Raw genomic sequence first — 23,736 nt, forward strand, 5'->3', positions numbered from 1 at the left:
AATTCAACTTTAATGCTGTTGATACAAATGTTTTCAAGTAATGTCACAAATATTGTATCGAAATTTACTTCATGAGTTTTAGGGGACATCTCAAACTTTTGCTAACCAAAATGTTTCTACTAAAATTTTCTTGCATAAATAAAACTATTTCATCAAATGTCGTATTTTTTAGAAGTACAATTAGTGGCAAAACTTTGCTTTAAACCATTTTTTATTTCATGCAACTCATTTTTCCCAAAATACAGATTATGTGTTAATTGTGAACCGACCCCTATTCTATCTTGCACAAAATTCTTCTGCAAGTTACAGGGAACGTGAAGGATTTTATCTTCCGGGTTGCAGCTATGTCCTCGTTTATAATACCCGTAAGTATAATCAAGGTCATAAATGGTCATTTTTATTTTCTTACGCAGCGAAATGGCAAGTACAAATTAAAGATGCTGCACACTATTGAATAATCGAAAATGCCGCAAAAGAAAGCTGAAACACTAGAATATATGTTTTTAATATATTTATTTTTGAGTCATAAGCCATGTTGTATTTGTCGGTTTATATGGACTGTCAAATGAAAATGACGCCCTGGCAGTTAACACCTTGAGACATTTAAAGAGGGTCTGATAATTTGAACATCTCATATAAGTTCATGTATTTCTTAATCTTCAGTAGATATATTTCTACAGATTTGTAATAAATATAAATGGTTAATCGTGAGACTATATAAATAGTACTTGTTTGTCTGTACCTATGGTTGCATAATAAACACCTATAATGATATCGTGAATATGCTTTATTAATTTAAATGCTCTGTCATTTGATACTATTCAGGTCTGTGCGGTAGAATAAACACGCGCAATGACACAATTTGCTGACATATCCTACCTAGAAGTCAGCGGTTGTTTTCAGATCAGACCATGACAACCTGATATTTATAGCTCCTGGTTTTTCCACCATGCAATGATGCAATCAATACTTCGTTGCCCGGCAGCCACTTGCAAGCGATAGGTGTTGTCTGTTAAAGGCTGAAAGTTGTGTTATTCTGATACAGCGTTTTGTTCGAGTTAAATCCAGTGTTAACTTATTTCTTTGATTCAATCAAACTGAATTAGACATAGCTTTTATGATTTGATCGTGTTCAATTGATGAAGATGATATGTTCAAATAAAAAATAGTCTTAATTGCTGTATTATTTTTATGCCCCCCTTCGAAGAAGAGGGGGTATATTGCTTTGCTCATGTCGGTCAGTCTGTCGGTCGGTCGGTCTGTCGGTCCGTCCACCAGGTGGTTGTCAGACGATAACTCAAGAACGCTTGGGCCTAGGATCATGAAACTTCATAGGTACATTGATCATGACTCGCAGATGAACCCTATTGATTTTGAGGTCAAAGGTCAAGGTCACGTTGACCCGAAATAGTAAAATGGTTTTTGAATGATAACTCAAGAATGCATACGCCTAGGATCATGAAACTTCATGGGTAGATTGATCATGACTCGCAGATGACCCCTATTGATTTTGAGGTCACTAGGTCAAAGGTCAAGGTCATGGTGACCCGAAATAGTAAAACGGTTTCCGGATGATAACTCAAGAATGCATACGCCTAGGATCATGAAACTTCATGGGTAGATTGATCATGACTCGCAAATGACCCCTATTGATTTTGAGGTCACTAGGTCAAAGGTCAAGGTCACGGTGACCCGAAATAGTAAAATGGTTTTCTGATGATAACTCAAGAATGCATATGCCTAGGAATATGAAACTTCATGGGTAGATTGATCATGACTCGCAGATGACCCCTATTGATTTTGAGGTCACAAGGTCAAAGGTAAAGGTCACAGTGACCCGAAATAGTAAAATGATTTTTGGATGATAACTCAATAACGCTTTTGCCTAGGATCATGACACTTCATAGTTACATTGATCGTGACTCGCAGATGACCCCCTATTGATTTTCAGGTCACTAGGTCAAAGGTCAAGGTCACAGTGACAAAAGTCGTATTCACACAATGGCTGCCACTACAACGGACAGCCCATATGGGGGGCATGCATGTTTTACAAACAGCCCTATGTTTGAATAGCATTTGGCATAGCTGATAGTTATCGTTTTCTTTTTTTGTGTTTTGTTATGTCTTTGTTATTTTGTTCTAGTGTTTTTTTCTCAGGTAAATTGTTATCTTTTGTTTTAATGTTTATGTTGTCTGTGCATTTTGTTACATCAGTTGATGATTTTCTATCCTTTTCTATTTACATTGGTCAGGTTTTTGCAGCAGTTCATTGTTGTTTATGTTGTGTTTTTTTGCATGGGTTAATGGTTGTCTATGGTTCAAGTTTTGGCATGTGTTCATGGTTGTCTATGGTTCAAGTTTGAGCATGAGTTCATGGTTGTCTATGGTTCAAGTTTCTTGCATGAGTTCATGATTGTTTATGGTCCAAGTTTTGGTATGAGTTCTTGGTTGTCTATGGTTTAAGTTTCTTGCATTAGTTCATGGTTGGCTATGGTTCAAGTTTTGGCATGAGTTCATGGTTGTCTATGGTTCAAGTTTCTTGCATGAGTTCATGGTTGTCTATGGTTCAAGTTTTGGTATGATTTCATGGTTGTTTATGGTTCAAGTTTCTTGCATAAGTTCATGGATGTCTATGGTTCAAGTTTTGGTATGAGTTCATTGTTGTCTATGGTTAAAGTTTTATGCATCAGTTTATGGTTGACAATGTTTCCAGTTGTTTGCATGCATGCATAATCAGCTTATGGTTGGTTATGGTTGCCTTAGTGGTTAAAGATTTTTCACATTAATTATGGTTGTATATGGGTTCAACTTTTTGGCATCAGTTCATGGTTCATTAGTTCATGGTTGACTATGATTAAAGTGTTTACATTAATTCATGGTTGATTAAAGTGTTTTCATTAGTTCATGGTTGACTATAGTTAAGTTTTTTTTGCATTAGTTCATGGTTGACTACGTTTTTTTAGTTCTTGGTTGTTTATGGTTGATGTGTTTTGTGTCATGGTTTACTATTGATTTTTTTCTCTTGTTTTAGGTTTTTTTGCAACGGTTTTGATAACTTCTGTTTGATTAACCATTCTATTGTCTGACCATCAAAATACAATTAATCAGGAATAAACAATAGGAAAAACAATAAAATAACCTTTTTATGGTCGTTTAGTATGTATACACAAAATGTTTGTAACTATGTTTATTATAGTAAGTTAAATAATGTTAAGATATGTGGTTTAGATTTGTTGAATTGTTCATAATAATAATGTATACACATGTTTAACTCATTTTGTCATTGAACAATAAACATAATTATTAAAACTTGAAAACTAACTTTTAATGGATTGGTTGTTAGCAGGAAGTTTAAGTGGTGGTTCACAAAATATTCTTACATAAAACCACAGAATCATTGCCAAATAGTTGCATTATTCAAATAGGAAGTGGTTTTGTTATCAAATACTTCCTAGTCAAATAACATCACTCTGATTTATTATTAAAATCTGGAAATGAGTAAACATTAACGTTGAATCCTCTTTCTTGAAATATTCCTTAAATACATGGAACAAGTATAGCAGCTATATAGTCAACACCAATGAAAACATTTTTAGGATCATGGTTAACCTTCAGCAGATTCCTTCAACATTGGCAATTTGACACATGGGCAGTATAGTGGAACTTCAAAAGACCTTAAAGAGTGATCAGTAGACTGAAAGGCCAGCCAATATCATAGGCATGGATAATCCAGGAAAATCATGCCCCATAAAAGATCAGAGATGGTAACATAATGGTCCCACAACAAGAAACTTAATAGTAGGCACTTGAATCAGGGACATATTGATGAGGATAATCATTTCACAGATATTGAAATCTTAAGAATCTGAATTTTGTTGGCTTGAACTCGCTTGGTTAAAATATCTGGTTGGCTTTATTTCTGCTTGAAGGACCAATTTTTTGTTGCTATTTCTCTAATAGATTTCTTTTGTATGGCTCAAATTTGCGAGGGTCATATTTTCTGATGGATTTAAGTGTTTCCTCAGTCCCAGTCAAAATGTTTACACCTCTGTTAGTTTGTTTCACTCCAACTTGCGCATGTTGGTATTGATTATCCGCTCCTGATTAGTATCACGCCATTATTGATTTCTCAGCTGTGGCAAACGTGTCATCCACTAAATTGTTGTTTAGTTTTAGTAAAATACAGTATTTTTTTTATAAAAGCTTGTTTTTTTAGAAACAGCATACTCACAATTTGTGCTACAAGGCTGTATAAAAATTATACACACTTAATGCATCACTAGTGTTGATATCTAGATCAGCAAAACAAAAAGGGGTCTGCTGTTGGAAGTAAAGGGATAAAGAGACATTCTGAAACACAAATTGCCCGCTGAGTATTCATATTTGTCTATACATGAATGTGTGCTAGTTTAGTAAATATGTTTTCAACCGTGATTTGAAATGCAAGGTCAATTTTTGTGAAAAACCCACGCAGCAAAGATATAATCAACAGCTTGCATACTGCACTTATCTATGTGTGTACATTTCCTGTTTCAACCATGTCCTTGTACTATCTTAAAATAACTTCCTTGCCATTCATCAGATAATGTTTATAGTCATGTGTGTGCAACTGTTTTAACTGAAAATGTATGTTTATATGCCCTGCTGCAACTAAACAAGTTGGATCTTACCACATTTTGTCATACACATATACGTTTTATAAATATACACAGGACGCTAACAGTGTTTGTGTTGCAATTATTCACAAGCCTGTCTGCACATGACCAAAATTAGGTAGCTCATGCCAAAAATTATCTGCAATGTTTGCAGATCTAAGTATTAATAATATTTGTATCTCCAAGTGTTGAGTTATCAATATTTATTGCCCAGTGGTATTTGTGAAGTGCTTGCTATGAATACCTTTATTGTGGATAATAAAACTGCTTAAGTCAAATTAAATGCAGCAAGTAGGCCAACCTTCAATAAATTAGTATGCAGCCTGGTAATTTGATCATGCAGCTAGGAGAGGGGGAGTCCCTACACAACCTGCAATCACATCTAGCTATGTATATACAAACTACTGGTACATAAGAAAGATCTGACATCAAAGTATGACTCTTACTCAGATATATCATTTGTAATAACCATGTAGTTAAGTCCTCCTTTGTCAAAGACGCTCTTGCATATTTGCATGTATTATATATTCTTTTTTGTTTTAACACTGCAAACGGCAGAGTCCAGATTATTCTTCATAAAACTGTTACAGGAATATCTAGACAATTATTAATTATGTGTCTAGACATATTCTTTCTTTGCAGTACATATAAATGCTGTATTGTGATGTTAAACGCACAGTGGAATAACCAGACATCTGTTTTGACCAATATTTTTAAGTATATCATCTTAGATGAGACTTATTTCATTTCATCTAAAGTGATTACTTTGGAGACACTGTTTTCTTTTTCTGGTCAGAATAAATAATTAGGTGTCTTTCTATGGATCCCAAGATCTAATTTAACATGGGGCCCTTCTTTTTCAAATCTACAATAGTTTTTCCACAGTTTACTTTAACAACTAAAAATTACATGTCCATAATCATTTATATAGTTCTTGTTTGACAAACTATCTAAACTTTTTTTTGTTCCACAAACATTAAGCTTTAAAAGGTTTAATATCATATGGCCTCATACAGACAGGCATGAACATGCAGAGGGGAAAAAACAACAACTAATATGTTGACTAATATTTTATTCACACAGACATTCATTCCAAATGTAGAAAATAAGCATATATCTTGGTTATTGAAGGGTGTTTCTGTGCAACTTAAACATTACATTATCTAAAACTAGAGATGTCTATAAAACATGTATACTGCTTCCCCACTCCCAACCTTCAGAAAAGTTGTCCCTGTGACCTTGACCTTAGACTACTTGATTTTAAAATCATTAGGGGTCATGCTTCTGAAAGATCAATCAGCAAACTAATAAATATAATCCTAATAATTCTCTAGATCTTGTGTGGAAACCAAATGCATGATTCGAGCCCTTGTGACCTTAGAACTGATGACCTAAATCTCATTAGGCTGATTACTATCCACCCATTAAATCACTACAAAAATATGTATGATCACAGGTCAAAACACTCAAGATATGGAACGAAAAGGAATTACCTGTAACTAGCCTTTGTGACAATGACCTCTGACTGTATGACATTAACAATCAATAAACATCATTATTTCCTTCCAAGTAACCAGCATACCAATTACGATGATCATATATGTTTAGCATTCTCTTGGTATCATGATGTGATCATTTTTCTTTAAACAAGCTAATGTAACCTTGATCTTTGACCTCAAAATCAAAATGCAACTTCTTTTCCTTCCATAACAATCGTTTACAGATTTCAAGAAGTTATTTCAAAGTGCTCTCAACAAAAAAAAAAACAAATTAAATTTCCTGTTACAAGGCCTAATGATCTTGGCTAGGTGACATCAAAATCTGTAGGCATCTCCACTTTCTCAAAGGTAAGTGCTTAACCCATTTATTGGATCAATTTATTTTAAAAATTATGGATGTCTAGTATATGTATTTCTATATTTAGAATATTTCTTACAGAAATTCCTTTAAGCAAACAGCGCAGACCCTGATGAGACGCCGCATCATGCGGCGTCTCATCTGGGTTTACGCTGTTTGCAAAGGCCTTTTTTCTAGATGTTAGGCATTAATGGGTTAACCAGGTCACATAATCATATGGTCAAAGCATTCTAAAGATATTGTATGGAAACATATTTACTATTACAAGCCCCAGTGACCTTAACCTTCATCTATTGGTCTTTTCTTTTCCCCAGAAGTAAACATCAGACCAATTTTCATTGCTGTAGGTCAAAGTATTATTGTGCGCCCAACAACAAAAGGGGCTATGGATGAACCTATTGACTAAGGGAGAGGTGCATTTAAGCAAAATACAGTAAAACCAAAGCAAAGGCATTATTAAAACACATAAAATGAAACTTACATTTAAAAGATGCAAACTTACAGAAAATGTTTATTACAAAAAACAACATTTCAATGAACTAACAAACAAACTCATAAACCTCAAAGAAATAGCAAAGGAAACCAAAATGAAGTTACTAATAGAGCACTTTCATCTATTTCAGCACTTGATTCACCAATACAATAATACAATATAAACAGATATAAACAGTATATAAGTATCAAGACATTAGAAGCATGAACAAGATGTTAAATTTAATGTAACTCTTCCTTTTAGTTCAGATTTTGAATATGCTTTTCGTTTCAGCTTTTTATTACAATAACAAACAAGGGCTGTTTGTAAAACATGCATGCCCCCCATATGGGCTCTCTTTTGTAGTGAGAGCCATTGTGTGAATATGTTTTTTGTCACTGTGACCTTGACCTTTGACCTAGTGACCTGAAAATCAATAGGGGTCATCTGCCAGTCATGATCAATGTATCTATGAAGTTTCATGATCCTAGCCATAAGCATTCTTGAGTTATCATCCGGACACCATTTAACTATTTCGGGTCACCGTGCCCTTGACCTTTGACCTAGTGACCTGAAAATCAATAGGAGTCATCTGCGAGTCATGATCATTCTACCTATCAAGTTTCATGATCCTAGGAATAAGCGTTCTTCAGTTATCATCCGGAAACCATTTTACTATTTCGGGTCATCGTGACCTTTGACCTAGTGACCTGAAAATCAATAGGGATCATCTGCGAGTCATGATCAATCTACCGATCAAGTTTCATGATCCTAGGCCTAAGCATTCTTGAGTTATCCTCCGGAAACCATTTTACTATTTCGGGTCACTGTGACCTTGACCTTTGACCTAAAAATCAATAGGGGTCATCTGCGAGTCCTGATCAATCTACCTATCAAGTTTCATGATCCTAGGCCTAAGCGTTCTTGAGTTATCATCCAGAAACCATTTTACTATTTCGGGTCACTGTGACCTTGACCTTTGACCTAGTGACCTCAAAATCAATAGGGGTCATCTGCGAGTCATGATCAATGTACCTATGAAGTTTCATGATCCTAGGCCCAAGCGTTCTTGAGTTATCGTCTGACAACCACCTGGTCGACGGACCGACAGACCGACCGACAGACCGACATGAGCAAAGCAATATACCCCCTCTTCTTCGAAGGGGGGCATAAATATTAGAAAACTGCATTAATGTAGTTTAGGGTACTTTTTTTAAAACCTTTTTTCATGTATAATTACCAAAAACTGTGCATTAATTCATCATATAAACAACAATGCATACAGGGAAAAAAGTAAAAACAGTAATATTAAAATTCAAATGTGCAACATTTAATTAAAAAACTAAGAAAGTATCCTCTCATTTCAGTGCATATTACAGTTATTTCAACATGTAAAAGCAATTGATGCATCTTTGTTCAAAGTCTGTTTTTGATTTTACCTACTTAGAAATTGTACCATCTTAAGTCTGAAAGCCACCCTTTAACCATTGATTAGGATCTGTCTCAATCAATATGGCATGGCAACAGGTTGTACTTTCAGATGGCATCATATTTCCATGGAAACAGATCCAATAAATGGCAGATTGATGGTGGAAACTCATCACAGCTTTGTTGTAAGTTTGTAATTTTAATCTTAACAACACACATTACGTGTATTAAAGTGTCATTTCTCAAAACCAAACCCCATCAGACAATTCCAACACAACAGGTGGAAATAACTTGCAATAAGGATGCAACATCAGAAAATCTAAGGCAATAAATAATGTGATTCATTACTAATCCATGAAATAACAATTATAACAGACATCTTTTTAGTAATTGAAATATCTTAATACTAAAAAATGTCAATGAATCATTCAAGTATGTATGTACAGACTAAGTCAGTGGCTTAGTATTTTAATATTAGTGCATTTCAAATAAATCCAAGTTTGATCATTGTTAGAAATTGAGAATGCAATATTTGGGAAACAAAATCACATTAAAATAGTAATACAATTCAGAGTGCATTATCTTTCAATAAATAAAACATGGTTACAGATTAACATTAATAATTATGCCAACAACACATTTAAACAACATATACGTTTAATTCAGTATAAAATTAAGGAATACATGTATATGAAAAACATGCAGAGTAATGTATTGACAGATGTTTCAAGCGTTTATTACTATTTTCAACTAAGTACAATTATGGGGCAAGAGCAATTATTTATTGTTTTAATTGTTCTTTATGTTCCAATGGCAGATTTATTTCTCATTGTTGATTTTTGAAATATGGCATAAATAAATTTGGGAAATTACTGCCTTTATATTGCCTATGTAAACATGATTGAAGCTTTTTATAACACAAACATTTATAAAGCTTAAGTTGAACAGATCATTGTGTACTTGGCTAATAACTTATCTATGTGGGAAGGGTATGCATTTTTTGGTCATTGCCTGTACAGAATGTAGAACATGCCTAATGCATAGCTGTGTAATTCTAAACCTTAAGTCATAATTCACACATTTAAACCTCTCTTAAGCTATTGCTTTTTCCTAAAAATATCCTGTTGACTTGCATTCCAACAGTTAAATGTTATGTAGGCGAGGTAAATTTAAACAGTTTGAAGAAATGCAAAACAAGTTTAAATTATGTACAGCAATTCTATCAGGTATCATTGACTTCAATTACAAAAGCCAAAACATGCTATCAGATTTATATTTGTAGTGGAGGATCAGTTCTTCTCGCATGCTACTGTGAGTTGTATGCTTTTGTGTCACCATATAATGGCAAAGCATTGGAGCGTCAATTTTTGAACATATATGAAGCCTAACTGTAGTTCATAATCAATGTCATGTGTTTTTTGTCAAGTTTCAAAAGCAATCCACATAAGCTCAAGGTTACCTTCAGACTGTATGCAAAGTTAAATGTTGTATTTAAACAATTAACTAATCAGAAAAATCTTTTTGATTGATTCATTTGGCTTATCACTAACCTATCAATTACAGTAGTGTTAAATCAAAGTGCAAAAGAACAAAAGCTTTATTCATTCCAAATATGAAGCTATAGGCCTGCTGAATTATTGACAAACCAAACATTCACTCTGTCAATAAATTTGTCTTTCCTGATCAATATGGTTTATTCAGGTCACAGGTGTGCTGGATTTCAATAAAATGCCATATTTCATACTCGGTGTTAATTCTTATCATTTATAAATAATAAATCTTAAGGTACTGACAGTAAAACCAACACCTGCATGTAAATACTGCATAACTTACAGTTTAAATGTACCATAGATGGCCATAACTTTTTAAATGAAATTTAATCAGGTTGAAAAATACATTACCAGAGCATTTTTAGATAAATTTCCATAAGATTAAATAAAGGCTGGTTTCACCTGATCCTCATGTAGTTTCAAGTTACCATTCAACAGTTACAATTTATCTTTAGCAATGCTTATATTCCCTACAAATACAATGCGTCATTGTTTCTGTTTTATGGTAACCAACTTGGTGTCACTAATTCTTCAGGACATTCATACCTCCCTTAAGAGTACTTAATACATGTTATTAGCTTTCAGGTTGACTCAATCTCAGTTTATCTTGGTGGTATAAAATCTAAGGGTGTTATCAAATTGGAACAGTTATAATATATTTTAACAGGAAGTCTTCCTTGTTCCCTATATAGCTGGGCTATTGTCAAAAAGAATTGGTTTCACATTTGTAATCTTGTGGTACTTGCCAATATACTAGTTGTTATTATCTGGAACAGGAAGACAAAATATTATACTCTTACTGGATTATTAGTGGATTCTCTATTGATGATGCCATAAACCAATCTTTAAGACACTTCAACACAAAGCCATTTTTAATTTTAGTGATTTCTCCATGCGATTCTGGGTTGAGTGATGTCTTATATTATTAATTATTTGCCCCTTCACATTTTAAGTATGGGGTGAAACCCTTTTTCTAACATTACTAAATCAGAATAATTGTTTAATCATTCAAAATACGCACCATTAGAGTTTCTTGATGAATTTTACTTTATAGAAATATTGAGGTATTCTTGAGAGCCAAGTTTTTCTTAAAATCTCTTTAATAACCGATACGGCATTTAAAAAATGTTTTTCACTAAAATAACTAACCAGTTTGATTTGTACTGTCTCTGCTATATATAAGAAAAGAGAATATGCCATAGCCAGCATAAGGCCATACACATTGTATTCTTCATTAAGAGTCCAAATGAATTTTTGGAAATTTACCAACCAGGCAGGTTAAACAACTAGTCAATACAAATTTGCTTTTACAACCTTTTTTCATGGCAGTGATGGAATATACAAAATGTATAAATATAAAACTATCAATATGTAACCTTCACATTATAAGTATTAATGAATTATGTTTATAATTTAAAACAATAAGTTGAACTATATTATTAGGGTTAAGTAACAAAACACAAGCATTATACAAGATCAATCTTAAGTTGTCATCAGTAGAATTAGTATTTACAAACCATACAATCTCAGAATATTGTATATATATTTTATACAATGATTACTTAAATATTTCAAAGGTAATCCTAATATGGCAAACAACACACTTATTCCATATTTAAGAAAACTTACAAATTCGCATTATAAAGATCAATAAAGTTGTTTGCCCTTACAAAAAAAAAACTTTCTCATTTTTACCAATAGTTTTTTTTTAAATTTGGATTCCTACAATTTTAAGATCAGTAAAGGACAACTCTTCTAAAGAAAATTGAAAAAGAAACCAGAAACATAGCAACATTTTTAAATTTTGATTATACGTAAACTGCCACAGTTGAAAGAATTATGACTTCATGGTTTAAAGAAACATATGGGCATTCGATTGTGTAGGTTGAGGCAGGGTCTGTAAATATTACAACTTTATTTTTCACATTATCAAATATTAATTTTTCTGTCAGACTCGTACAAAATCCTACCTGCCTTGGGACACTTAGCAGAGAATAAAACTTGTATGGCCTAAAAATAATGCTTATCCAATTACAAGCGCTATTTTGAAATCTTAGAGATCAATGGCAATTGTGATACCCTGCATACCCAGGTAATGCATATCTTCCATAGAAACCACCTGATTATGTTTTGTTTTGCATGTCTCAGGTGTCGGTAACTGTTTACTACGTTATCAAAGATTTTGTTATCAGTCAAGGACATGCTATTAATATTTCAGCTCAATAGCTTGGTCGTTAAACAATTGACAATACACTACAATCATGAGATTTGTGAAACAATAAATCAATTGTAAATGCTAAAACAATCATCCATTCTTCCGTGTATAGCAATGTCCTTGTGAATATAAGTGCAACTCCCATGCCTATAATACACATGCGTTCAATGCATACAATGCTAATTACATAATGATATAATATACTCAAGCTAGGCAGATATGTAAAGGGTGTGTGCATTTCAGAAATACAATTAAGCGGACAGGGTTTCCCTTAAGTGAGCACTTTGAATACATGTAGTCTGTTGACCTAGCTACATTGAGCCAAAAAGATGTCAAGTTCTTCACAATCAGCTTCATTTTTTTTTTGACTTGCTTTTGATTACATACAATTATGATACAAAGCATTTATAACTTAAACAATTATATGGTTTATTTTTAATTTAATATGCAATGGGGAGATAACAATGACTTAAAACAAGCTTTACATGCAAAATCTACATTGGCTTAATCACATTATGTTTGATACACACTTAACTGTTTTTATCAAACCATTATAAAGACCTAAAATAAGTACAGGGATAACATAATCATTAAAACACTTAACAGCATTCATTACAACTAAAAGTAAGGCAAAGAAGCAAATATTAAAAGAATACTAGTAGTATACTTATTTAAAGCGAGATTTTACGATTTTTTCAAATATTAATGAATTTTTATAAAATGTGTAAAAAACTTAATATATATATATTTCACTATAAAATAAAATAAAAGTTAAGAGAAACATGTGTCGAAAAATGCGAAATAAGCAAGATATTTAATTCTGATATCGAAAACGGCTGTACAGTCGAATTTGCCAGCATGTATATCATGCATGTATGATGTGAATTCTAAACTTAGTTTAACGGTTTATTTTAAATTCCTGCAACGTTATATATTCATATGACACACAAACACTAACTCTGGTCCTAATAAAAAGACGAATGCTTCTGTTATTGTAGGAAAATATGTTCGTCACAATCGGCTCGGGGCGCTAATTTGTCTTTGCTGCATTTTATGAAATTCGTCTTTAATGTATAATTTTTGTTGCCTATTTTGTGTTATTGTAACATATTTTATCTATATGCTACAATTTAACACAAATAAAAATCGTATAATCTCGCTTTAATACTACCAAATACAGCGAAACTCTGTACAAGGGACCCCTCATGCATACCAATATTCACAACAGGTATTTAATTAATTGGAAATACTGGTATTCATTATCTCTATGCATTAAGTAAAAAGAATAACATGTTTATTTATCTTGATTAAGATGACACTTTAACTTTAATTGTAGTAACATTCTAGATACCTGACTTAAACCAATGGAGTAAGTTGTGAGTACTGACATTCATATAACTATAATTTAAAAATAAAAGTGTGACCTTGACTGTTGAGCTGGTAATACAAGGCAACATGTCTGCTCAGCTGGGTGAGCATGTTAGGAAGGCAATTCCACAATTTTCAGTTGCAATTCAGTTGATTAATTCGGTTTATATTTTAAGCAGCGACCTTTGAGCTAAGGACAAAATATTTGCACATAACACAATGCTACAACATGGTGAACATTTATGGGAAGTTATTTTGAAATTGTCCAATGAATTTTGAAGTCTTTGGAAAGTAATTTCCTTTCCCTGATAATTAAAGAAGCGACAGCCTTAACAAGACAAATCACGGCTAATTAGCCCATTGACTTAAAAGTGTAGCTTTAACATTTGAGCTTGCGAGATAGGTCTACCACACTACATAGTGAACATTTGTATTAAAATTGCATGGTTAATGAGGTTTTTTAGTATGGAAACAAACTGACAGTTGCACACAAATGCATTCATGTAATTGTGCCAACTATATCAAGCTTCCTACAAGAGGGATTGTCAAACTTCTGTTATCTTATGCTGAATTACATAGGGGTAAGTATAAAACAAGAGGGCCTGACAGGCCCAAAGTCGCTCACCTGAGATTCAAAAGAACTGACCTGTTCTGTGCAGCCCAAGATGTCATAACAACAAAATGTTCTTACCAACTTTCATGACTAGTGAACAGCCTGGCAGCCAAGTTTTTCTACAGACCAGAACCATTTTCATACACATCCAAGATATCATTTAAACAAATATTCTGACAAAGTTTCATGAAGATTCATGAAGCCATATAAGGAAAAAATGCCCAGCCCCTGGTTGCCATATTTTTCAAGCAACTGGAACCATTTTCTAACTTGTCCAAGATATCATTGGGACAAATCTTCTGACAATGTTTCATGATGATCGGACGATTATTATGGCTTCTAGAGTGTTAACAAGGTTTTACTATAGCTATAAAAGGAAAAATGCCACGCCCCCATGGGGGCCATGTTTTACCACCAACCGGAACCATTTTCGAACTCATCAAAGATATAGAGGATATTTGTTCATGTCAGTGTAAGATCGATTGTTATTTCACAAGTGATCATACAAATTATATTTTCACGAGTGGCGCAGCCACGAGTGAAAATATTATTTTTCTATGATCACGAGTGAAATAACAAACGATCTTAAACTGACATGAACAAATTTTCTGTTTCTTTAATGCCCCTTTTTCAAGAAAATAATTAACAGCTGTTTCCCTTTCGCTGAAAAGTTACCCTTTCTCGGAGTTTCTCCTGTGGCGTGCCTCAGTACATTTCAAAGCACAAAATGACGTCATTAGTATGACAAAATGACGTCATTATACCAGCGGAATTTCCAGTTAAAACTCTATTACAATGTAAATAATTGGCGAATTTAAGCATAAAATAAAAAGAAAATGTGTTGGATTCGGTGAAATGTCGATTTTAATTCACTCGTGATCATAGAATATATATATTTAATTATTTATGATAATCTAAAAATAGAAAAGGAGTTCCGAAAATTTGTTCTTTTCATCGGTGGAAATAACAATTTGTTATTTTCACTGCTGATATTTCACTGCAGAAATGTCATATTTTATCATTAGGTATAAAAGAAATCATAGGGACAAATCGTCTGACCAAGTTTCATGATGATCGGACAATAATTGTGGCCTCTAGAGTGTTAATAAGGTTTTACTAAAGCAATATATATAGCCATATTAGGAAAAATGCCCCGCCCCCTGGTGGCCATGCTTTTAAAACAACCGAAACCATTTTCAAACTCATCCAAGATATCATTGGAACAAATCTTCTGACCAAGTTTCATGAAGATCGGAAAATAAATGTGGCCTCGAGATTGTTAACAAGGTTTTACTATAGCTATATAAGGAAAATTTCCCTGCCCTCTGGCGGCCATGTTTTTCAACCAACTGGTATCATTTTTGAACTCGTCCAAAATATTATTTGGGATGAACTTCTTACCAGGTTTCATGAAGATTGGACAATAAATGTGGCCTCTAGAGTGTTAACAAGATTTTACTATAGCCATATAAGGTAAAATGCCCCGCCCCTTGGCGGCCATGTTTTTCAAGCAAACGTAACCATTTTCGAACACATCCAAGATATCATTGAGACCCATCTTCTGACCAAATTTCATGAAGATTTGACAATAAATGTGGCCTCTTAGAGTGTTAACAAGATTTTACTAAAGCCATATAAAGCCATATAAAGAGAAATGCCCCACCCCCCTGGTGGCATGATGTTTTTGAAGCAACCAAATTCATTTTGGAACTCATGCAAGATATCATTGGGACAAATCTTCTGACCAAGTTTCATGAAAATCGGAAAATAAATGTGGCCTCTAGAGATTTAACAAGGTTTTACTTTAGCCATATAAGGAACAAGGGACAAAATTGTCACAAAACCAGGTTTTCATTGTGAAAAAAAATCTGATAAAGGGAGACAACTCAAACTGAACTTTTGAAATGAACAAACAAAATTAACCCCCTTTGTAAGTTTGTTTTAAAATAAATCTATTTTTAGTCGTGGCGACATTGACATTGGAGATATTGACGTGATTCTTTTGTGCGACACACCGTCCCATGATGGTAAACAAATGTGCCAAATGATTTTAAAATCTCATAATGAATGACATAGTTATAGCCCAGACAAGCTCATTTATGGCTATTTTTTACCTTTGAACTCAAAGTGTGACCTTGACCTTGGAGATATTGACGTAATTTTTTCGCGCGACACACCGTCTAATGATGGTTAACAAATGTGCCAAATGATTTTAAAATCTCACAATGAAAGACAAAGTTATGGCCCGGACAAGCTTGTTCCGCCCGCCCGCCAGCCAGCCCGCCAGCCAGCCCGCCCGCATTCGCCAATCTAATAACCAGTTTTTTCCTTCGGAAAACCTGGTTAAAAATGCCCCGCCCCCTGGCCACCATATTTTTCAACCAACCGGCATCATTTTTTAACTCGTCCAAGATATTGTTGGGATGAATCTTCTGACCAAGTTTAATGAAGATCGGATAATAAATTTGGCCCCTATAGTGTTAACAAGATTTTACTATAGCCACATAAGGAAAATTGCCCTGCCCCTTGGCAGCCATGTTTTTCAAGGAAACGCAACTATTTTCGAACTTGTCCACCATATTATTGGGATGAATCATCTGACCAAGTTTCATTAAGATTGGACAATACATGTTGCCTCTAGAGTGTTAACAAGGATTTACTAAAGCCATATATAGCCATATAAGGAAAAATGCCCCGCCCCCTGGTGGCCATGTTTTTCAAGCAAAGGAAACCATTTTCGATCTCATCCAAGATATCATTGGGACAAATCTTTTGACCAAGTTTCATGAAGATCCGAAAATAAATGTAGCCTCTAGAGTGTTAACAAGGTTTTACTATAGCCAATTAGCCATATAAGGAAAAATTCCCCGCCCCCCTGACGCCATGTTTTTCAACCAACTGGCATCATTTTTGAACTTATCCAACATATTATTGGGATAAACTTCTTACCACATTTCACGAAGATCGGACAATAAATGTGGCCTCTAGAGTGTTAACAAGATTTTACTAAAGCCATATAAGGAAAAATGCCCAGCCCTGTGTCAGCCATGTGTATCAAGCAAACGTGACCATTTTGGAACTCATCCAAGATATTATTGAGACCAATCTTCTGACCAAATTTAATGAAGATTGGACAATAAATGTGGCCTCTAGATTGTTAACAAGGCAAATGTTGACGCTGCACAATGCACGACGGACAAAAGGTGATCACAAAAGCTCACCATGAGCACATTGTGCTCAGGTGAGCTAAAAATAATATACATCATACAAATTTATTAAAGATAGTCAATAAATATGGACGGACCTAATAATTGGACTTCCAATCGGATTGTTATAAAATTCAACATGAGGAAGCATGACTGTGCATTGGAAAAACATAAATTTACAGCAGATTATATGGGGAGATAATTATATATAAGCAACCCAGGCATTAATATTTAAAATGAAAGTTTTGGATAATATATTTTTTCACAACATTTTTGATTTGCGTCTGATTAAAAGATATTGTTTAACTATATACATTAATTTTTAATTGTTATGTTGGCCATTAAAAGCAGTAAAAATGTTCTGAGATGACACCTACAATAACTTGAATTGTATAAGTTCTTATCATGTGTACTGGTGCTTATCCTCCCCACTGGTTGAAGCATCCCTTTCCTTTTTTTTCTTCTCCTTCGTTTGCCTTCCCTGTGAGTTGCTATCGCTCTGGTCAGTTGCGCTAATTGGATCTAGGCCTTTCTTTTTAAGCACCTCCAACTGCGTTACACTATTTGGATCATCAAAGTTACTAGACAGACCCCTTGTATTCTTATGGTGTGATTCATCTACTTGCTGGTGAGACTTAACAATTCCGGGGAGTTTGGGTTGTGGCCTTAAATCATAAAATTGAAAATATTTATTTGCTATGAAGAAAATGAAATGAAAAGTATGCAACAGACAGCACAATTGTGATTAATGAAAATGGCCTATATATTCTAGTTTGTTACAGCATTGAAGTAACAGACACAAATCCAAATGTTCCAAATAGTCACTTTGAGAGCACAATATATTTTTACTTTTATTAAAATGGTGAATAAATATACTGTGTAGAAGTTCAATCACAATGGTGTTAGCCCCAAGTTATTCAATATCCAAACCGACCACTCTCAGAAGGATACTTTTTGTATTTCTTAGATTAAAAATACATACTAGATTCTAACATGATATAACTTGATATAGTTGCATGAACTGGAAATGAGGAAGATATTGTATTATCAAGTGTTAAGGTTCAGAACTTACTTTGGCGTTATTTTAGGGAGTTTTAAAACAATTATTGTGTTCCTTCTCTTTAATATCAGAGAGTGTCATGTTTGAATGAATAATATTTTATTATTGCTAATATTTAATTGTATTAATGCATTAAGAAATCAAGTCTCACTTGCACTTTCAAGATTTTTAAATGCTTTACAACCATATAAACAGTGCAACAATTTTTCTATAGTGTAATGCCCCAAACTACTTGCTGTGTGAAACAGATTGCATTTACTAGCATGCATTAACAAAATCTTTCCCATGAACTCTGTGGATTCTAATATTTTAGCCTTTGTCATTTTAAAGTAGGGGCTATCCATTAAGTATGTCACGCCTTTTATTGACCATTTTTACCCCCCCTCCCCCCATGTCACAAACTCTGGACCCCCCCTAAAGTACGTAACAAACTCACACTTTCGAAGATATTTTTTTTTAATTAATACCTATTTCAAATTTAATCTAAAGCACAATTCACTATTAAAATGCCTTTTATACTAGAATAGTTGATTGTCAACAGTTGTGACAGTTTTTCATTGAATAACATGTTTAATTAAAAAATGTTCCCTGTGGTCATCATCCATCCATGGTGAAGTGAAGTGTTCAGCCAGTTACGACTGGCATCAATATTTATCCATGTGTTAACCTCTAATAAAAACCAATTATAATTTAGATTTTCTTTCAACCCTTTACTAACTAAACAAGGGTTGTTTGTAAAACATGCATGCCCCACATATGGGCTGTCAGTTGAAGTGGCAGCCATTGTGTGAATACGTTTTTTGTAACTGTGACCTTGACCTTTGACCTAAAGACCTGAAAATCAATAGAGGTAATCTGCCAGTTATGATCAATGTACCTATGAAGTTTCATGATCCTAGGCCTAATTATTCTTGATTTATCATCAGGAAACCATTTATCTGTTGCGAGTCACTTGTGACCTTGACCTTTGACCTAGTGACCTGAAAATCAATAGGGGTCATCTGCCAGTCATGATCAATGTTCCTATTAAGTTTCATGCTCCTAGGCGTAAGCATTCTTGAGTTATAATCCGGAAACCATTTTACTGTTTCGAGTCACTGTGACCTAGTGACCTAAAACTCAATAGGGGTCATCTGCCAGTCATGATCAATATACCTATGAAGTTTCATGATCCTAGGCCTAAGCATTCTTTAGTTATCATCTGGAAACCATTTTACTATATGAGTCACTGTGACCTTGACCTTTGACCTAGTGACCTGAAAATCAATAGGGGTCATCTGCCAGTCATGATCAATGTACATATGAAGTTTCATGATCCTAAGCGTAAGCGTTCTTGAGTTATCATCTGGAAACCATCTGGTGGACGGCCCGACCGACATGTGCAAAACAATATACTGCCTCTTCTTCGAAGGGGGGGGGGGGGCATAAAAATGGAACAGTCTAATAAATTATCTCGTCATTTACTAATGAAATCTGCGTGGAGGTTGTGCCTTTTGAATAAGCTGGCCCAGCCAAGGTGCCCATTAAAAATTCGAAAAACACATTCAGGAGATACGCTATTTGTCTTATTTTGAAATAAAACTAATTCAAATGTTTCACAAATTTGTTGATAATTATTTTTAAATTCTACAAAAGAAATAGTAAATAAATATTTTTTTTTAAATAAATGTGTGACATCACACATGGCCTGACCCCCCCCCCCCTCCCCCATGTCACAAACTGTCACACTTTCTTACACCCCCTCCCCCCATCTGGACATACTTTATGGATGGCCTCGTAGTATATACATTTGTATCGTTGAAAAGCCAAATCAGGAGTGCCATTGTTTAGAAAATTACCGGTAAAGCTCTTTTATCTTGTCAGTTACCTCAGCATTGGTTTATCTTGATCAAAGTTGCCTTCAGTTAATTCTATATCAGTTCTTGAAACTGCTCCAGAATCTCTAAAAATGAAATAGCAATCCAAAAGCTTATTCTAAAAGTAACCAGATTTTTTTTTAATCACTATAACTGGAGACTAAAATGTATCTAGCTGCATGTCAAGCCCACTGTCAATAATGCTTGTAATTATTGATCAACTGCACCTTGCACATGCTTGACATGTCCTTGTATGATAGTGAAAAATTAAGCAGTTTTTTTTTAATTTCACAATGAATAGCTAAGTGCCAGTCCAGACAAATTTGAAAAAAACACACACATAAACTCAACACTTGTGACTGCTATATTGGGTTTTCTGTAAGCTGGTTCTACAAGAAAATGCCTTGAGAAAATTAATGAGGCTTGGTAAAATGCTTATGATTTATTTCAAACCTAGAGTTCAAAAACATACAGATAATTTCTTGAAGTGATGAACGTTCAAACAGAAACTGCATTTGGTCATCAAAGGTTCCCTTGCTGTTTTTGCAGAAGTAAAAAGATTAGATTATTCACAAACATTTCTTCTGTTTAAATGGTCAGATTCCCTTAACTAATGATTTGTATAAGTAAACATCTTGATTTTTTCAAAAATATTTAATTGGCACTAGTGAAGGTTAAAAAAATGCTTAAATACCCCGGTAGTAATCTTTGCATTAATTCTTGTACAGGTTTAACAAATTCGCATTAATTGTTACAGAATAATTGTGAGATACACTTTAATTGAGGACTTGTGAACATAAGGCTATATATCTATGTTTAAATATATAATTATGCATAAAAGTATGTGTAAGGTAGGTTAATGATTTCAAGCTATACACTGGACAGGTAATTGACCTTTCGACAGCCGATTGATTGACAGGCTTATTAACCAATTAGATTACAGCATAGATTAGGCCCGTTTCTATCCGCCATTTTGTCCGTCAAACTCGCTGTTGTCCGACACATAAGCTTATACGTAATTCTGTGTTTTAAACAAAGAAAATGGTTTAAAGGTGCTGTTATGGCACTTGTAATTCAGACACAAGATATCCAGAACGGTTAAAAGATGGAACTACGTTTTTTCCGTTCCCTAAACCTGGTACTTATCTTGAAAAATGCAAACGTTGGATTCGTCTTTGTGGTCGTCCACACGAACAGCTTAATCTCAACATATTAAGCGATCGCCCAAAAGAAAAACACCTCTATGTTTGTTTTTAGGTCGTTATAATAAGATACTACGCGAAAATAGAAAATGTAAGTTTTGCAACGGGCACGCTATAGAAAACGAGTATCACTTTTTTTACTTGTTTGTCCTCTATATAGAGAAATTAGAAAGGAACATTTAAAACCATATTTTCAAAGGTAGCCAACATTAAATAAATTTGACATTCTAATGCAGTAGGCTAATAAAAAAGACATTATAAACATTATAAACTTTGCTAAATATTTTTTTTAATGCTAATGAAATGCGAAATAATAAAGACAATCGGTTATAGTTTTTAATAATATCACATAAAATAAAGCACTTTTTATTTCTTTCGGTTTAAGTCTTCCGAATTTAATGTAGCTAGTTTTATATCGTTAAAAGTTAAGAAACTATGTTAAAATGCGCAAGTAATTATCAATAGGTGCCAATAAGTGTCATTTTACACCATATGTGGGCTTTCTACTAATCCGTTATCAAAACAGATGCCGCAAACTGTGAATGACCCTTGACACTTGGATACCCAGTTTGATTAGCGATTTTTTTTGTACATGAAACTTATTTCAACTTCTTATATTTAAAACATTGTAAAAAATAGTTTAAGAGGAAATTAATAATATATAAAAGTATATTGTGTATGCTACTTTTTTGACGACATTGACTATGTTATACGATTTTAACAATGCTCATGGGTCATTTTGATATATCGGATTTCAATAAAACCTTCTTCGTCTTCTTATATAATAAATTTACTTACCTGTGCCACATTTGCGATGTTGCCATTGGTTGCAAAATTAACGGCTTTTAATTAAAAAACTGAAACATCTATTTCTCAAGGAAAAGTATTGTGACAAACGAACAATGCATTCTGTATGCGATAATTGGCGATAATTTTGCCGACTTTGATTATAAAATTAACGGCTTTTAAGTAGACTAATAAAAAAGTTACGACTATTTTATAGATTTGATAATAATATTCAGCATAACTATTCAATGATAATAACAAATATTGTATGACCTTACCTGTATACCATGAGGCCTTTTTGGTTCACTTATGCGGCCTTTTTGGGAAGGTCTTTTTTGGAAAAACGGCCTTTCTGGTACTATATCTTTGAGGGGAGCTAAACACCCATTTGATACATTACACTTAAAGCGGGTATATACGATTTTTTATATGTGTTTAATTGTAATATATTGATAAAATATGTTACAATAACACAAAATAGGCAAGAAAAAGTATACATTAAAGCTGAATTTCATAAAATGCAGCAAAGACAAATTAGCGCCCGAGCCGATTGTGACGTACATATTTTCCTACAATAACCGAAGCATTTGTCTTTGTATTAGTGTTCGCGTGTCGTATGAATATATATATATCGTTGCAGGAATTCAAATAAACCGTTAAACTAAGTTTAGATTCACATCTTACATGTATGGTATACATGCTGGCGAATTCGGCTGAATAGCCGTTTTCAATTTCAGAATTAAATATCTGGCTTATTTCGCATTTTTCGACACATGTTCTTCTTAACTTTTATTTTAATGTATATTGAAATATATATATAATAAGTTTTGTACACATTTTATATAAATTCGTAAATATTTGACAAAATCCGCTTTAACACATTTTAAATAAAAAATGATAGCAATAGAAAAAATATCATGTAATTTGGACCGAAATCATCGGGAATATCTTCCAACGTACCGATTACCGATTCGCGTAGCCATTTTTATGACGGACTTCGGCGGAGTGACCTCCCTTGAAATCGGGGGGCGTGGCTTCACTCTCGCTGTCGAAAGGTCAATTACACATCTTTCAAAAAGAATCTCATATTGTTTTGATAATCCTCTACACAAAATTGTGTTACAATAAATGGGTAAGCATACACCAAAAAGTGTCTAGTACTGTTTAATAAGCAGGATCCTGAAAAAGAGATGTGCAACTTATCAGCAAGTCATTTCAGGCAAAATTAATGACAATGATTATCAAAAGTGCTGGTAAAAAAATCAAAATAATTCTGTCCAATTAAATTACATGATGGAAATCTGCTCTTGAGCTTTTACTTACATAAGTTTATTTCCCTACTTGAGCTAAGACATGGAAAATAGACAGTACAGAATAAAGTTGCTATGTTGAAACATAAATAGTACCCCTTTTTCATCTCAATTTTATGACATACATTGACAAAACACATTTTTATTATATATGCATA

The 23,736-nt window shown here is 33.7% G+C and overlaps 1 protein-coding gene and 1 long non-coding RNA gene across 2 annotated transcripts in view; both read right to left on the minus strand.

The window, feature by feature from the left end:
- Window positions 1–5,714: 5,714 nt before the first annotated feature.
- Window positions 5,715–12,840, minus strand: LOC127860279 (uncharacterized). Its single transcript, XR_008039669.1, has 2 exons — window positions 7,956–12,840; window positions 5,715–7,818 (listed from the first exon to the last, which is right to left on the minus strand). It is a non-coding gene; the product is annotated as an uncharacterized LOC127860279 (long non-coding RNA).
- Window positions 12,841–15,184: 2,344 nt separating this feature from the next.
- Window positions 15,185–23,736, minus strand: part of LOC127860275 (uncharacterized) — a 271,820-nt gene continuing 263,268 nt past the window's right edge. Inside the window, exons 15-16 of the mRNA XM_052398273.1 lie at window positions 20,292–20,366; window positions 15,185–18,029 (exon numbers count right to left, since the gene is read on the minus strand). Coding sequence (XP_052254233.1) covers window positions 17,768–18,029; window positions 20,292–20,366 — 337 coding nt within the window. The 3' untranslated portion in view covers window positions 15,185–17,767. The remainder of the gene's footprint in view (window positions 18,030–20,291; window positions 20,367–23,736) is intronic.

Source organism: Dreissena polymorpha, chromosome 15, assembly GCF_020536995.1.
Source record: "Dreissena polymorpha isolate Duluth1 chromosome 15, UMN_Dpol_1.0, whole genome shotgun sequence".
Classification (NCBI taxonomy): Eukaryota; Metazoa; Mollusca; class Bivalvia; order Myida; family Dreissenidae; genus Dreissena; species Dreissena polymorpha.